The sequence below is a fragment of the Mixophyes fleayi genome, chromosome 11 (assembly GCF_038048845.1).
Source record: "Mixophyes fleayi isolate aMixFle1 chromosome 11, aMixFle1.hap1, whole genome shotgun sequence".
Taxonomy (NCBI): Eukaryota; Metazoa; Chordata; class Amphibia; order Anura; family Limnodynastidae; genus Mixophyes; species Mixophyes fleayi.
In genome coordinates this window covers 13,612,611-13,630,319 of record NC_134412.1, presented here as the reverse complement: position 1 = coordinate 13,630,319, position 17,709 = coordinate 13,612,611, and the positions used below count along the sequence as shown (strand labels likewise).

The 17,709-nt window shown below is 38.0% G+C and overlaps 1 protein-coding gene across 1 annotated transcript; it reads right to left on the bottom strand.

Moving 5' to 3' along the window:
* Window positions 1-5,686: 5,686 nt before the first annotated feature.
* Window positions 5,687-17,709, bottom strand: LOC142106797 (ly6/PLAUR domain-containing protein 5-like). Its single transcript, XM_075189807.1, has 5 exons — window positions 17,490-17,709; window positions 13,838-13,957; window positions 12,725-12,889; window positions 8,852-8,995; window positions 5,687-7,048 (listed from the first exon to the last, which is right to left on the bottom strand). Exons 1-5 carry the CDS (start codon window positions 17,542-17,544, stop codon window positions 6,627-6,629), a joined length of 906 nt encoding a protein of 301 aa, XP_075045908.1. The 5' UTR covers window positions 17,545-17,709; the 3' UTR covers window positions 5,687-6,626.

Here is a 17,709-nt window from a genome sequence, read left to right as displayed (position 1 = left end):
CCAAAATATCAAATATTTCATGAAAGCCCCATTTTCCATTCATATTTCACAACACAAGGAGCCAGAATGACTCACTCTTCAATGACACTTTTCCTCAATACATTTCATTACTTGTTCCCACCAGGGAGTGAGCTTTGCATACAGTAATAAGCACAACATACTTCCACTTTTATTCAAAAAAATAATCATGTTGTAGTCACTTCACTTGGTGCTCACTGAAAGACAAGCAATTCTAATGTGACTATTATCTAGCAACAGTACAGTGCCATAGTGTTGATGTTATCCTTAAGATAACTAAAATATAACCATCATGTTATTTCTGTTGGTAATGAGTACCAGTGCTGTGGTGGGATTGCAATAACTTTTTCCATATGGGGTATAGTTCAGCTGTCAATCTGTGCCAGTGACCGATAAAAAGACTCCAACCCAGGGGAGGGCTGGCAAGCTTTAGCCCGGGGGGCAAGACTCCACTCAGCAGCCTATTTTAAATTAAAAAAATGCAGGTGGCCCAGTGACCCAGCCCAAGGTAGCCTACTATGGGACCGGCCCAGGGGGGAGATGCCACCCTGCCCCCCAGGCTAGCCTGCCCCTGCTCCAACCTCTCCATTGGTTTAGTCCAAAAATTTTCAACCCTAATTTACACATGCACAAGACGTCTTCCCTTATATCGGGAATCATTAATTACTGATAATCCAAACCCAACAATACTGTATGTCATTTTTTATTTCAAATTTCTCGCAGTCCCTATCAAGAAATTTATTAACATTTCAATAAAAGCATCAAACAATGCAAAACTTTCTAAATTAATTTGTAGAACTCTTAAAAGCTGTGAAAAGGAAAGTGTCTTTTAATGGGATTGAGATAAAAGCTGTTTGCCCACAACGATGCATTTTTATCAGTATATTTTCTACAAATGGTCATAGAGAAACTGACATCAGACTTCAATACAATAATTCTCCAAAAATGAATTACAGATGAACTGTAAGACTATACAATGGAATTCAAATAATTAAGTTCAACAACATAAGTGTTGTTCATCTCAATCCCACACCATAAATAGGTCATCAATATATCGTTCATAGAAAAAACTAAAAGGCAAAAGCAAAGGGCTGCCAAAATGTAGTTACATACATCTTGAGCTATACAAATATTGGTATGTGATGGGACCGTGTTCAACCCCATTGCAGTACTCTGTAACTGTAAATAAAAGTGTATTCACAATCATCATCATCATCTTCATTTATGTATATAGCGTCACTAATTCTGCAGCGCTGTACAGAGAACGCACTCACATCAGTCTCTGCTCCAATAGAGCTTACAGGTTAAATCCTCTAACATACACAGACAGATTAAGGTCAATTTGATAATAGCCAATTAACCTACTAGTATGCTTTTGGATTGGTGGAGAAAACTGGAGCACCCCAAGGAAACCCATACAAACACGGCGAGTGCATGCAAACTCTATAAACTGTGACAGGATGGGTTACTTCGCCACCTGGTCTGTAGGGGGCGAATAGGAACGGAGGGATGCTCTTTCTGCATAGTTATCTTGATTTCTTTCTCACCATCAGAAACCGACTGTTACTGAACACTCCTACTCTTGTCACAATGCTGCATCCTCCCTTGAAAAAGACCAAAACCAAAAGGTTAAAACGTGTTGGACGTAAAGGCTTGTTGACTTCAGAGGGCAGATAGTAATACTACTACCAAGGTTAATGTACCATCTGAAGGATACAGCAATGTGAATATCATGTGAACTGTGTTTTGTGTCATGCTTAACATCTTTTCTGGTAGGAATCCATCTGTACTTTGACTATGCCCAAGAAGTTTTTTTGATATTTTTATTTATATGTTTTTGTTTTATATGTTTTATGTTTGTTATATCACAACCAATATATAAATGCATCAGTACATCGTTAAAGAAGGAACAACTAAATAATCTGTATACAATGCTTTCATCTTTATTTAACGTTTGTAAGTACAATCAAAATGGGTGAGATGTGGTAAAGGAAGAAGATAATATCGGCACTGAAGGGAATTTATCTACATGTTTTATACAAGGCACTAACTATATCTCTGTCTAGTAAGTGTACTTCCTATTGGGGTAGAAAGAAGAATGACATTCACTGGAAAATTTGTCTTTAATATACACCATGCAGGAAATCACTGAGCACTAAGATATCGCCGACACAGAATTACGCTATGTTTTTTTTAATTTGTTTCAGTTTTTCCGTATGGTACATTATAATGGAAAAGAAAGCACCATTTGAAGCATTCACTTTTGATTAGAGATGAAATCAAGGTCTTCATTTATCATATAATTATTCTATTATTTTCTTACATTGTATAGTTGTTTATGTTCACAACACAAGTAGCGCTAGAAATTCTATCTTTCTCTTACAGTTTTTATTGTCCACCGGCAGCCTAGCTCTATGGGGACTGCTGTAACAAATGCAAATTAGGTTTATCTCCGATTACTCCTATGTTAACACCTTCATAAATTGAGTGAATACCTGTGATAATCTCCGGAGACATGTGCTGTTTTCTCTGGGTTTTGGGGCTATCAAAGGTTGATAAATAGACCCCTAACTGCTCTACATATCCATTCAGAGGGGCATGTGATGTCATGAGGAGAGGGGCAGAACACATAACAGTGCAGTGGTGTTTTTCACCTATTTTTGTAATAATATACAGTTACTATTTTGTCATTCTCTTTACCAAGCTAAACTTGAATGGTGTCTATGGATTATAGCACACTCCAATGGTGTAATGAAATATACCTTGCAGTTTTATTATGCCTTTTAAAGTGAATAGCATGCCATATTAATTCCTTTACTATACACACAGCTTAATTACACTTAGCGTTTTATTTAAACACCTGGCTTGTGACAATGCCTCCCAGTCGTGTTAAGGAGACAGTTTTGTGTATACAACTCTCCGCCAACTTGTGAAAATAAATATTGTCTGGCATCCAAATTATATAAATTAGTTGCCACTTCCTAACCGTGCCAAGGAGTTAGTTGAGATAATTATAGGTAATATACAAATATTCCTAAATGTCAACAAAAAAGTCAAGACATTTGTGCTTGCAGCCGTTCTGTGTGTACAAATAGAGAACAATCAGAAAATCAGAAAGTTCAAAAAGGGTGAGATTTATCCTTATGAAGAAGTCATAGATGATGGATGATGTTTTGCTAACTTCTCTGTGGCTGTTCTTGTGTGTTGTCTGATCAATATAAATTGGGATCCAATTGAAAGTTCAGATACTATTCATTATCACAACTTACAGCATTTAAAACCTGTACATTACCAAGCATGTATATTGGCATGTATAACAGACTGCAACTGTAATTGTTCAATTCAAATCCAATTACATGCATGTTCTCACATATACAATTTCAGTACACATGAGGTAGTTGCTGCACAGTGACTTAGTGGTTAGCACTTCTGCCTCACAGCATGGTGGCTAAGTGGTTATGTTTGTGTGGGTTATGAGTTCAATTCCTGACCATGGCCTTATATGTGAGGAGTTTGTATGTTCTCCCTGTATATCCGTGGGTTTCCTCCGGGTGCTCCGGTGTCCTCCCACACTCCAAAAACATACTGGTAGGTTTATTGACTGCTATCAAAATTGACCCTAGTCTCTCTCTGTCTGTCTCTGTGTGTATGTATGTTAGGGAATTTAGACTGTAAGCTCCAATGGGGCCGGGACTGATGTTAATGAGTTCTCTGTATAGCGCTGCGGAATCAGTGGCGCTATATAAATAAATGATGATGATGGGGTCATGATTTCAATTCCTGAACATTGCTTTATCTGTGTGGAGTTTGTATGATCTCACCATACTAGTTGGTTAATTGGCTCTCATCAAATTGACCATAGTCTCTGTGTGTGTGAATTTGAGGGAATTTAGATTGCAACCTCCAATGGGGTAGGGACTGATGTGTGTGAGTTCTCTGTGCAGCACTGTGGAATTATCGGCGCTATATAAATAAATGGTGATGATGAATCAATAGGTGATGTTGAGCGGGTTAATGACTTTAACCAATGGATCTCTCACTCACCTTTTACAGTATTGAGTGGAATCATATCTCAAAATAACCCAAATTCTGTGTTATTTACTATAACTACCTGAAAAACTTTTATAGAAAGTTTCAAGCTCACCGCAGTGATAGAACTGAGGAGATATGCGATGGTATGCCAAACCGCCACTTCTCCTACTGCCATCATTGTAAAACTATCACATTCCATTCACTTACATTCCTATTACAATTTCCATACTATCACTTTGAAATGTCCATTGCGACCAATGGGTCACCCCAAAGTATTTAGCACACACATATAGTCTAACTACCTGTTATCAAGTAGCCACAAGGCTAAATGTAATTTAATACCACCTCACCACTCCATTGCAAAAAACTGAAGCCGTCTCCTATAGTATAAGTATGATAATGTTCTAATGGGATCTGATATAGGTAAAAAAGCTAAAATGGCAGTTAGTTAAGTTCTTCTACGCTTATCTTTTTACAATCTTCCCCCCTATGTAACTATGTATTAAGTTGCATATGGATGACCACTGGACCTTAATATTCAACACTGTTATAATGTGATGGCTAAATTAGTCTATCAGTGTTATTATGACAGAAATCCTAACAAAATACTAAAATAAGCATTTTCAGCATCTTACACTAGAATGACACTTCTGTGATAAAAGCCTCAAGATAGATGTATATGTAATTATGAAATATAGCCTTATTATTGAAGAATGCTTTATATTTAAAGTACAAATGAGGTAAATCCTACAGTTTAGCTTTCCAAATTTTATGACCCACATACCTAAAAATGTGGAAAACATTCTTCATTCCAAATGAAGCCTTTATTGAACTTACAAGCTACAAATTCTCACGTTTGGGCTGCAACAGTGTTTATCTAAGTCACTAGAGGGAGCTAAAATGCCACAATTTACTATTTACACAGGAATTGCTTGGGGCCTTTTGCAATGAATGCAAGGATGTGTTTTTTACTCTTGGTGCCTTAATGCTTCTCTCAACCCCCTGTTTTAATTTCACCTGAGATATGTGACGGCCATGGAGGAGACATGAAAGGTCATTTATTAAGCCAGAAAAACTTGGGTCTGCTATGAGCTCATTTTCGTACAAATACGCAACCATTTGAGGGATTATGTGTTGACATGGGAATGTGTCGGAAAAGCTCATGATACTATAACTTTTTGATCACCAACTTAATTTAAGCAATATTTCTAGGGTAGTCACCACCCAACTAGTAAATACCCCCCCCCCCCCACCGGGCCATCTTTTCCATTGGGCACGATGGGCAGCTGCCTGGGGGCCCCACGGGCAAGGGGGCCCCATAGGCACGGCTCTTAATGAGAATAAATAAACATGCAAAAGAAAAAAACCTGCAAAAAAAACCTTCAAGTGTCACTGAGCAAGTACATCTATCTATCTCCATCTCTATATATCTATATCTATATCTGTATCTGTATACATCTATATATCTATATCTATATCTATAGCAAGGGGCCCTGGTGCACTGCTTAGCCCGGGGGCCCATAATGTTGTTAAGATGGCCCTGCCCCCCCCCAATGTGCATTGAAATTAATTTAACTGTCTTGTCACACAACAAAATATGTAATTTTTCCATGTGGTCACATTACAAGAAAATACCTGAACTTGCCAAACTCTTTTAATCAGTGGATACATAATTACCATCTTAACACATGAAACCTGTTGCTAGTCCCGTTTTGGTTAAGATTCTTGAACATATGCTTTATGTCATAACACAGTTATATTACATATCTAAACACTTTGACATTCACACTCCACTATTCCACTGCCTTCAATCTTAGAGAAATATGACCTGATTCATTAAGGAATGTATTTTGTGCAAAATTGCACTTTACCTGCTCAGAAAAGGACTATACCCCAGTGAACGCTTCCAAATCATCTTCGAACACAAAGGACACTCGCAACAGCCTTGGATCTCATGGGTGTATTAGGATGGTTGGACTGGGGCACAAGTTTTTAAATAAAATAATATAATTATTTATCGGCATTACAGGGTCGCTGTAACTGATTTGTTTAAAGCGTATCAGATACTATTAACGTAGGATACGCTTTAATTGTATCTCACAAAATATGCGCAATTTGCGGACCAGCCCAAAAGGCACTTTTCCTTAGATACGTGCGACTCGGAATACTATGTAAATTACAGGATGTAATTTATGCTTATGCCATAAGCGTAAATTGCATTCGATTCTACATAAGGCCCTAAGTCCCTATTACTCTGTGGCTATGCTTTGCTCATGATGAGAGAATACATGACACATAAAGTTGACACAGATGACAAAAGCTATATAGACTGATTAAATACAGTACATAGAAATGGCACATATTAATATCAGAAATGGACAATGATTTCAAAACGGCTTCAAATGTCAAAAACATTTTAAATATTCAGCATTAATATTGGCTTTGGTGGACATTCCCTTTAAGCATTAGAATAACCATGGTTTTTCTAATGCTTGGTTTGGTTATTAAGGAGAATGGACAATTGGTCACAAATTTTTTACAATGGTGATCTGTAACATGGATGATTAAGATTTTAGTTACAATGAGTATACAATACAAAGCAAAATGAGCAGGCTCACGTAGCATGGGCACACTTTTGCAATGCCGCCAGTTGTAGTATTCTGGATACTTTCACTGGTGGACTCAAAGACATCTGTTGCAGTGATTGTGGTAGAATCTAATGTTGTATTTTTCGTAGTGTTAGGAAGAAGTGTTGTATTTATCACAGTAGGAAAAAGAAGTGTTGTATTTATCACAGTAGGAGCAAGAAGTGTTGTATTTATCATAGTAGTAGCAGGTAGTGTTGTAGGAGAAATTGTAGACGTCAGATTCCCATTGCAAAGGCTTCCTGAGCAGTATGAGGCGGTAAGTGAGATTCTGTACCACTTTCTATCAATGACAATAGAACTGGCGGTGGACTGAGAACATTGTTTTGCGAACAAAGGAATTGAGAAGCCACCTAAAAAAGACAGACAAATAAGAAAACAAATTAGTTCTGTTGATCAATGTGTCATTGAGTATGTAGTGAACTTACACCTGAAATAACTTCTTTATCCATTACCCTTCCATTATCAGTTAACATAGCATAAATTAGAGACATTTTACATCCATTAATCATATCAACCTATAAGAAATGTAAATACAGAATGCAGTTAGGTAGAAGAGGAACACGACTATGGGAGAATATGTACCTACATGGTAGCTTAGAGCTGAAAAGGTTATGTTAGACTATTAGTAGGGCCGTATATCAGTCAATAGCAGCAATTATAGGGCAGCATCCATCTCCCAATAATTCAACTTCAGTCTAATCTATTTTTGACTGGGGTAATAATTTAGAATCACAAATTTAAAATCTATAAACAACAAATCTGGCTTTAGAATTCTGAGTAGGCAGTTGGTAGCATCTGGTCTTATAAATTCAGAAACCAGCAATTGACTAGTTAGCTATGCTGAAGGAATATTGGTTTATGTATTAAGTATGCGCTATGTCATTTTCCAGGAATCAACTGGAAATAAGGCATTTTGCTGAATTAAACCTATTATGAGTCACTTAATATCTCTAATGAAACAAATATTCATACATTGCTATAAACTCTTATTAGATGCATGTTATTGCTTGTGTTCAGTTAGCTGCTATGACCATTTAAACTTCACGTCACATACTGTAGGGTCTTTATTACCATTAATTTCAAAAAAAAAATTTGGACGGTGGCCAAGTGGTTAGCACTTCTGCCTCACAGCACTGGGGTCATGAGTTCAATTCCCAACCATGGCCTTATCTGTGTGGAGTTTGTATGTTCTCCCCGTGTTTGCGTGGGTTTCCTCTGGGAGCTCCGGTTTCCTCCCACACTCCAAAAACATACTAGTAGGTTAAGTGGCTGCAATTAAATTGACCCTAGTCTCTCTCTATGTCTGTCTGCATATGTGTGTTAGGAAATTTAGACTGTAAGCTCCAATGGGGCAGGGACTGATGTGAATTGAGTTCTCTGTACAGCGCTGCGGAATTAGTGGTGCTATATAAATAAATGGTGATAATGATGACTAACATATCTAGCTATGTAATGAATGCAATGGTGTGATTGGCTGCTACATTCCGGACACCATCATCATACCACTACATCCAGCCTGCTCCATTGTCACAAAACAGAATGGATCCATGAATTCAAGTTGTTTACACCAAGAAGTCAATATTCATCAGACCAGGCAACATTTATCAAAACATCAACTGTCCTGTTTTGGTGAGCCTGTACCCACTGTAGTCTCAGCTTCCTGATCTTACTTGACAGGAGTGAAACCGTGTGGTCTTCTGCTGCTGTAGCCCATCCAAGTGTTTGTTCTGAACAACAACTGATGCTCTTGACCATGTCTGCATGCTTTTGTGCATTGAGTTGCTGCCACAGGATTGGCTAATTAGATTTTTGCTTTTACCAGCAAGTGTACAGGTGTACCTCATTAAGTGGCCACTGAGTGTATATGTCACCAGATTGTGCCATTTAAAATGTCTAGTTTGTAGTGTGTCATTTTATTGTTAGTAATAAGCAAGTACCTTGTCAATTCATGAATTTTGATAGCTCTCAAACATGGTAGCAAAAGCAGCAATTTAGAGAAGTAGAGCTCTTTCTACATAACAAATGATGTCCATATTTTTTAGTTTATATTAAATATTAAGTTACATGTAATAAAAAACAAATAAATCTACATTTTAAAGTTTAAAAAAAAAAAATCTTTAAAGGTGCTGGGTGAATAATAAAATAAAACTTACCCACAGAGAGATCTCCTTTTGCTTCATAACAGAAATTATTAATACTTGGACATTTCACTTTTTCGGCTACTTCTTGAGAGCATTTTGTTTCATTGCTGCTGATGCACGAGTAACACTGCAGATCACTGGTTGAGCTACTGAGTCCTGTCGGGTAATTCAGATGATCATGTTAAGCCCAGCGTCTTGTAGCGTATACTTTAATTAACTGCCTTACATTTTCTATTTGTTTCAATTATCTATAACTTATTGTATTGTATTTTAAATAGTGAAATAATCTATATAATAATAATAATAATAATAATAATAATAATAATAATAATAAAAACTATAATAATAATAATAAAAACTATAATAATAGTACCACTGTAATAATAATACTATATTAATAATACTACTACGAGTCTCACAGGGTCTTGTCCTTGAACCTCTGCTCCTTTCTCTTTACACCTCCTATCTGGTTGAACTCATCAATTGCTTTGGCCTCCAGTGCCAGGTCTATGCAACTGACACTCAACTCAACCTCTCATCTCCAGATCTCTCCACTTCCCTCCTCTTTTGGATGTCCAGTTGCCACTCCGCCATCTCCTCCTAGATGTCCTTACACCTTCTTAAACTTAACATAACCAAAATGTAACTAATTGTTTTCCCTCCATCATGAGTCTCTTCCCCTCCGGGCCTCTCTTTCACTGTTGACAATGCGTTTTTTCTCCTCTATTCCCCAACTCTGCTGCCCTGGTGTCATTCTTGACTCCTCCTACTTCCAACTCCACAACATCGCCTATTGTAGACCCTTCCTCTCCCAGGATGCCATCAAAACTCTTACCCACTCACTGATCATTTCTCATCACGACTAGTGCAACCTTCTCTTTACTGACCTCTCCCGCTCAATTATTGCTCCTCTTCGATCTATACTTAATGCTGCATCTACAATTATCTTCCTCACTCGTCACTCAACATCTGCCTCTACTCTCTGCCAAACCTCACACTGGCTCCCCTTACCCACAGAAACCTTCTCAAAGTCCTCATCTTCATGTACAAGGCCCTCTCCAACTCCACTGCTCTTCAACCTCATCTCCATACATTCTCCCTCCCGTCCTCTTCAGCCGCCCAATGATCATAGCCCCCTGATATACCCCTTGTACACCAATAGCCGTGTAGTCTTATGTGTTTACTGTATTGTACTGTTATACCATGTACTATCTTGTTGTTTGCACTCTGTACTGCTCTGTGTACCTCAAGTAGCACCCTATAAACAAACGTTAATAGTAATAATACCATAGTAATAAATTAGTAATAAAGGAAATAAATATTTCTGTAAATGCAGTCTTCTGTTAGCAGAACTATGTGCTACAGTTGGTATTTTTGCAATACAATATACATAATTAACAGTGCAAAGACTATTAAGGGTAATGGAATGTGACAAATAGAATGAAAAGTTATACATTTTTGACCACAAAAGTAATTTTTCAATTGTAAAAGAAAAAAGCATGATATCAAAATAATACATGCAGTGGTACTGTTGAAGGTCCCTGTGTTCCAATGGAATTACCATACTCTGTGTCTTTATTGTACTATTAATTAAGTTTGTGGAACTATATGCTTTAGAGGACCCTTGTTGACTGGAGTCACCAGGACGACTCGCATCCATATAGATTGTGAGATTAAGGTCATCTTTTGCTGATATATTCAAATTCATTTCTTGAGTCTATTCTAGATATTGCATGGCTCTCTTGCCTGCATTCTAATCTCTTTGGTGAGGCTCACTCACTAGTCTACAGAGAACATTGATTACGGATGCAGTAAATGTACTTGTAGGGCCTGATTCATCAAGGCATGCTTTCTGAGTGTAACCTGCGTTTGTTTAAAAACGGACGTAAATCGGCTCTGCGTACTCCCGAATTCAACAAGGATTGGATTAGATTGGATTAGAAGATACGTGTGCTGATGAATTCAGGTGTAGGTCTGCTGTGCTCTACTACACAAAACACCGTTGTGGAATATACATTCACAAAAGAATGCACAGAAAAACTTTAGCTAAAATCTCGGCCCTAACTGAAGCCCTATAGATGGCAATTTACTATATCCTTCTTTGTGCAGTGTTTCTAATTAATCTTGTTGCTCAGGTTGAACTATTTGTTACATTTCTGATGTTTAAGTGTCAATCACTATGAATCTATGAATCTATGCATTGTTCTCTTCTTGTCTTGGTACAAAATTCTGTATCCATTTTCGCTTTCACTGTAATCTACCAGACTTCCATCACACTTGGTATACTTTTCTTTTGGATCACAAAAATAGACATTGCTTCAAAATAATCAATATGTTGCAGGTAACCATTTTATCGGTTCAACTGTGCAAATGAGATTTCTTCCTATAGCTTTACTGGGTAAAATATTTGGAGATAACAGGCTGTCATGATTGCTTCACCCCAATATGTAATTAACATATTTGCATTAAAGTGGATAATTTTCCCATTCTCATAGGGAGCGTGGCTCTTTCTCTCCGCTATAGCATTTTGTTTGGGATTGTATGGTATTGTGGCCTAATACACAATTCTGTTCCTTTTCAACCCGCGACCCATCTGTATGTATGTTTTCCCCGTGTTTGATTGGGTTTCTGGGTGCTCTGGTTCCCAGACATACTGATATGCTGATTGACTTCTGTAAAAAATAAACCCTAGTTTGTCTCTCTGTGTACTAGAGAATGTAGATTGTAAGCTCCACTGGAGCAGGGATATTATCTGCAAAGGTCTGAGTAATATGTTGGCACTATAAAATATCTATTAATTAATGAATTTCTTTATAGATATTTCTGGCACCTTTTTAACTTTAAATAAGCAAAAATGAAAACATTAGCGGTGCCGTGAAAGTGAAAAGAAATAGAAATATTCAAGAAATTGTTGCTTTTTAAATTGTTTTACTTTTTTAACTGTCTCATCCTTCTCACTGGCCAGCAGCTCTTTGCCAAGTACACTATACAACGGACACTGTAAGCCAGTGGTTCCCAAACTGTGCGTTGCGGCTCCCTGGGGTGTCAGAGGCAGGCCTGGTAGCACGCAAGCAGGGGGGACTACTTGGTAATTATTTTGGCTTAGGGTGCCTTGAAAAAATTATGGAGACCCTAAGGGTGCCGAAAAATGAGAACGTTTGGGATACACTCCTGTAAGCAAAACCCAAGCTGTGCACCTATTAACCGAACCATGTCCACAAATTACCATGCCACACCTATAGTTCGCTAAGCCGTTTGCCTATTGGCCACTGCAAATTTGGACTGTTCCACAAAAACAAGGACTATCAGAAAGTATGTAAATAGGATCAATTATTTTCATATATTTTTAATATACAGATGGATTGCTGTTGAAACCACATAGGTCTATGGTAGTTGTGGTGGTTGGGCATAGGGTATACATCAGCATAACAAAAATGTGCCCGGGGTGCCAAAAATTGTTGATAAGGCCTTGCAAGTTGCCCTGCCATATATACAGTACAGAGGCCTATGAAAATTCACTAATAATAAGCTTGTTGGACTACTTTATTTTAAAGATTTGGTTATGCAAACAGGTTACTCATCGATTTAAATCACTGATTGGGACATCACAGAAATATTTCTAGTATTCTCTAAGCAATGTTTTTGCATAAATAGAACTATACTGATATTGAGAAAAAGTCAAAGTAATATGGTTTCCCCCTTCTCTATAATCAAATAGTGTATTCTAGATGTGTCCTGCTTTAAAAGTAGTCATACTACTTTTTCTTTCACTACAAGTAGGTAAATTATAATATGGCCAATGTACTACTGTATTTTAAGAAGGCATTGCATTGAGACATTCCCTGTTGCCCCCAATTCATTTTTTTGTTGTTTTCTTTTACTAACCTGGTTGTACTGTGCCGGGTTCAAAGTTTTCATTATTGCAGTTTGATGAGTTACAATTATGTTGGCTGAGTCGAATCTGGAAGCCAATAGCACCAGGCCTAGCGATAGATATCATTGGCACACCTATTCCACAATTCTTCAGTATCCTGGACTCCGACTGTGTGCCTGGAGAGATACATATAAAGATAAAATTACATTAGACAAAGTAATTACAATTGATCAGTGTGTTATAGTTTGTATATAGTAGCCTTTATTGTACTGTGAGACTTTTTGGGTTTTTTTTACTACAAAATGAACAACACATTATTTGACTTTGTGGTTTCTCTATTAATATAAATGACTCTAAATTTAAAGGAACATTTGATCACTATGTACTGCCTATGGTTAGTACATAGTAAACAGTATGATCTATATCTGCTGCCGGTGCAGTCTGCTCAAATGTTGGTGTGGGGCCACACAAACTATTTGGTACCAATGCTATGTGGTACCTGTCACCCTTATCATGATGTGGCAGAGTGGCAGGCGCTATTCATGGGGAGATGTCACGGGCTGTAAAAAAGGTAGCCGGCAGGCAGTCATTTTTGCCCAACCTGTACATGAGTGAGCCGAATGGGGTCATGGAGACAGCCACTTCTCCATAGTACTTATAGAGCATTCACACGCCCTAACTGAAACTGTGCCTTTGCCTATACTTACTGACTCATGGAGGGGAGGTCAGTTGACAAGTGCAGGAGTGGCCGTGGCCCCACCCCGTGTTATGAAATACCAAAATTCATGAGCTTGATGACGAAAATCGTACCATTAAGCCCTACTTCCACCAAGGCCTATGGGAGGACTCCCCGAAATTCGGAAACCTCACAGAAATTCCGGGAGAGTAGGCAAATACTCCTATGCCTGACCATCCATTCCAACCCTTCCACCTCCCTGTTTCACCTCCATAAGAGCAAAGAGGTTCAAGAGGAACATACGTCTATCTGAGAGCAAACTGAGAAATAAATTATTATACTGTACATACATAGTCTTATGGTGTCCTAAAACTTGTCATATTCTCTGTATGTTCACCTGTAAAATAAATAATAATAATATTCCTAATTAAAAAAGTGAGATATGTACCTGCTTCCATATTGACTACAGTTGCTGTGCAAACATTCATTGCTTTACTGCAGATTTCAGGTTTGGGACACTCCACTCCTTCTGCTTCATTACAGATGTAACACTCCAAACATTGGTAGCCTGGAATACAATGAAAAACCAAACTTCATTTCCCATCTTTTTAAAGTGTAATCAGTGACTCTCTGGCCTGGACAATTTACATTCAGCTTCCCAGGTGCTTCCTAGTCTATTCTTCATAGGTAAATAAGTCATTCAATTCAATTTGGGAGGCTTCAGAAATTAACAAATGTTCATAAACTTTGATACTGAAAACCATAAATTAGTTAAATATTAGTTATTATTGTCAGTAGGGTGTTAAAGGATATTTAATTGTCTTTATTTTACTGATGAGTACAAGTCAACTTTTTAAATGATTGACAGTAAATTTACTGACAACGATGACACTTGTCACACACTAAATCAAATGCTTTCCTTATTCTTTATAATCATATACATGACAAGGTTTCAGGTTCTGGAATAAGAATGGCATTGCATACTGTTGGCAGATTCACAAAATTATAAACTGCATCATGAAATAAACTATCTCAGTCTACTGATGTCATGTGCCATTGCAAAATGCCATAATTCACCTTGTTAACATTTTGACCTATGTGCAATTTTTGTGCTCTATTGCTCTATCTTTAGTTTCTCCAACCTAGCCTTCCCACTCTTAGACCACAACCTCCTTTCCTATAGCCTCACCTTAACTCATGCCCCCCCTGCACCCAAAAGCACACGTACACAGTGACACCTAATAACCCTTAACCCAATCCACTTCTGATTTTCATTAAAATGGCTTTTTCACAAATTACTGCATTGTCCTGCCCTAATGAGGCTGCCTGTTTTTAAAACAAAGTAATCATTTCAGCCCTAGACACTGCAGCTAAAGCTACCACATACAGTCTCCGATGCTCCAAACCCCAACCATGGCACACCAAACAGGCTCAATACCTGCAAAAGTGCCACTGGATGAAATCTTGTTTCTATCCCAATATCCTCCACTATAAATTCATTGTTTCATCTTACAGCACTGCCCTTTCAATTGCCAAATACACATTCTTCAAATCTCTAATATCCAACCAGTATTCTAACCCACGTTGCCTCTTTGCCACCTTCAACTCACGTTACTGCTCACCAGCACCTCCTACCCCTTCTTCCCTCACAGCCCACAATTTTGCCACCTACTTCAAAGACAAAATCAACACCATTGAACAAAATATTTCTCCATGTTAAATTCCACATATTCCACCCATTCTACTCACCTTCAACTACACTCCCCAATCCAACCTTAATTCATTCTCTCCAGGAACTCTGCATTGATCTCATCATCTCACCCTACAACCTGTCCCCTTGACCCTAATCCATCACAACTTCTCCGCTTCCTCTACTCCAGTGCATGTCCATCTCTAGCACACCTCTTCACTCTCTCTTTCTCATTTCTATCCTCCTTTAAACATGCGCTCTTCTCAACATTTCTAAAGAAAACATCTCTCAATCCAGCCTCTCTCTCCAACTACTGCCCTTTCCTATCCTCCCCTTTGCTGCCAAATTGCTTGGGCGATTAGTGTACAAACACCTGTCTCACTTTCTCTCTCCTATCTACAATCAGGCTTCTGCACCCAACATTCACTGAAACTGCTCTCAAATAAGTGGCCATTTCTTCATTCTCATTCTCCTAGTCCTCTCTGTTGCTTTTGATACTGTTGATCACCCTCTTTCTCTGCACACCCTTCACTCCATTGACCTTCATGACACAGTTCTTACCTGGTTCATTTCCTACTTATCAAACTGGTTTTTAATGTTTCTACCTCTGGCACATCCTCCCCTCCACTCTCACTATCTGCTGGGGTTCCACAAGGCTCTGTTCTTGGGCCTTTACTTTTTCATTGTACACCTTTTCTTTTGGGGCACTAATTTGCACATTCAGCCTCCAGTACCACCTCTACACCGATGACACCCAAATCTATATCTATTCTTTTGACCTCTCCCCTTCTGTACTATCTTGTCTTTCTACTATCTCCACATGGAGGTTCCAACACTACCTAATGCTCAACATGTCCAAAACAGAGCTTATCATCTTCCCTCCTGCCAGAGTGACCGCCTTAAACTCAAATCTCCCTCATTGTCGATAACTCCATAATTTCCTCAGTCTGCCAAGCCCGCTAACTTGGTATCACACTTGACTCCATCCTATGATTTATTTCTCCCATCCAGTCTCTCTCCCAGTCCTGTCGAATCCATTGTGAAATCATTGCCAGAATACACCCTTTTGTTACTCAACATGCTACCAAAATTCTTATCCATTCTCTCATCATCTCCTGTCTTGAATACTGCAACCTCCTGCTATCTATCAATTCCGACACCCATGTATCACCACTTAAATCCATCCAAAATGTTGCAGCAAGACTGATCTTCCTCTCTCTGCTACATCACTTTGCAAATCCCTAGACTAGCTCACTGTGTCCTCCAAAAATCAATTCAAATTATTCACCCTTACCTACAAAGCCCTTAACAACAACACCCCTTTCTACATCCCTTTCTACATATCAAATCTCATATCAAAATACTCTCCCTCCCACCTTCTTAGATCTTCCTCTTTCCTGCGCTTTGCTTCGATTATGGTAACCATCTCTCACTCCCCCCTATATGACTTCTCCCGTGCTGTTTACCACTTATGGAATTCCCTACCATGCCCAATCAGACTTTCCCAGTTTTCAAAACTTTAGACGCACTCTGATAACCCATCTCTTTTTTAAACTTTACCTTATTCCTGATAATACTATTCAAATAAATGCACCCTCATAACTGTCCCAATCTTCACTCTGAGCCAAACTTGCTCCTCTTGTTTCAGCCATATCATCTTCCTCTTAGAATGTAAGCTCTTTCACGAACAGCACCTCCATACCCTTTGTTTTCATGTCTGCATTTATGTTGTCTACCTTGTATGTCCCGTTTTTTATGTATGTCCTGTTTTCCTTACTGTACAGCCCTTGGGAGGACAGTGGCTCCTTACAAATCTACAATAATAATAATAATAATAATAATAATAATAATAATAATAATAATATTGCCCGAGCAGCTATTGATATTTTCAGTCAAAAATATTTTGCAGAAAAGTTTTGAAAATTTCTATAATATTGTTTTTTTATTGGATTTATTTAAATAAAACATAGCAAAATATTTGATATTCAATTTTTACCATCAGCATAGCTGCAAAGTTAACCTAACTTAATAGTTTCACCTATCACCTGTAGCTGTGTGAGTGAATATGATAGAAGCAACTAAATATAATCCGCTTGCTTCTTTTGAGGCTAGCAGTAGCCTTTGAAACCGTTGCTATTAGAACTTGTCTAACTTAAAAACTTAATGCAATTTGGTACCATTTTAACAATCCTGCTAAAATACCTAATAATTGGAATTGACCTAACCTCCATCTCAGCCTACGTCATACATTCAAACAATAATTTTGATTTGTTTGCTTTAATATCTAAATGTATAATCTTACTATTGTGTAGGCAGAAGCATTATTAATTGTGTATTCTCTCAGAGCAATTTAATTATAAATATATTATTACAGGTTCCATTTCTAACAAAAATATAAATACTTTCTTACCTGTTACAAGGCAGCTCATGAACAAACTCAAGAAAAGAGTTGTACTCATTGCCATTGTTTAAAATACGGTTAAATCCCACTGGAAACACCACTGTCAGTTGAGTAAGGATATCCAAGCAAGCTCTCCTAAAAGGTTTGATATGATGTGCTTGGTTCAGCTCCTATACACGAATGATGTGTGCCAACTGGGCTCTTTACCCTTTATCATCAAAAGGCGGAA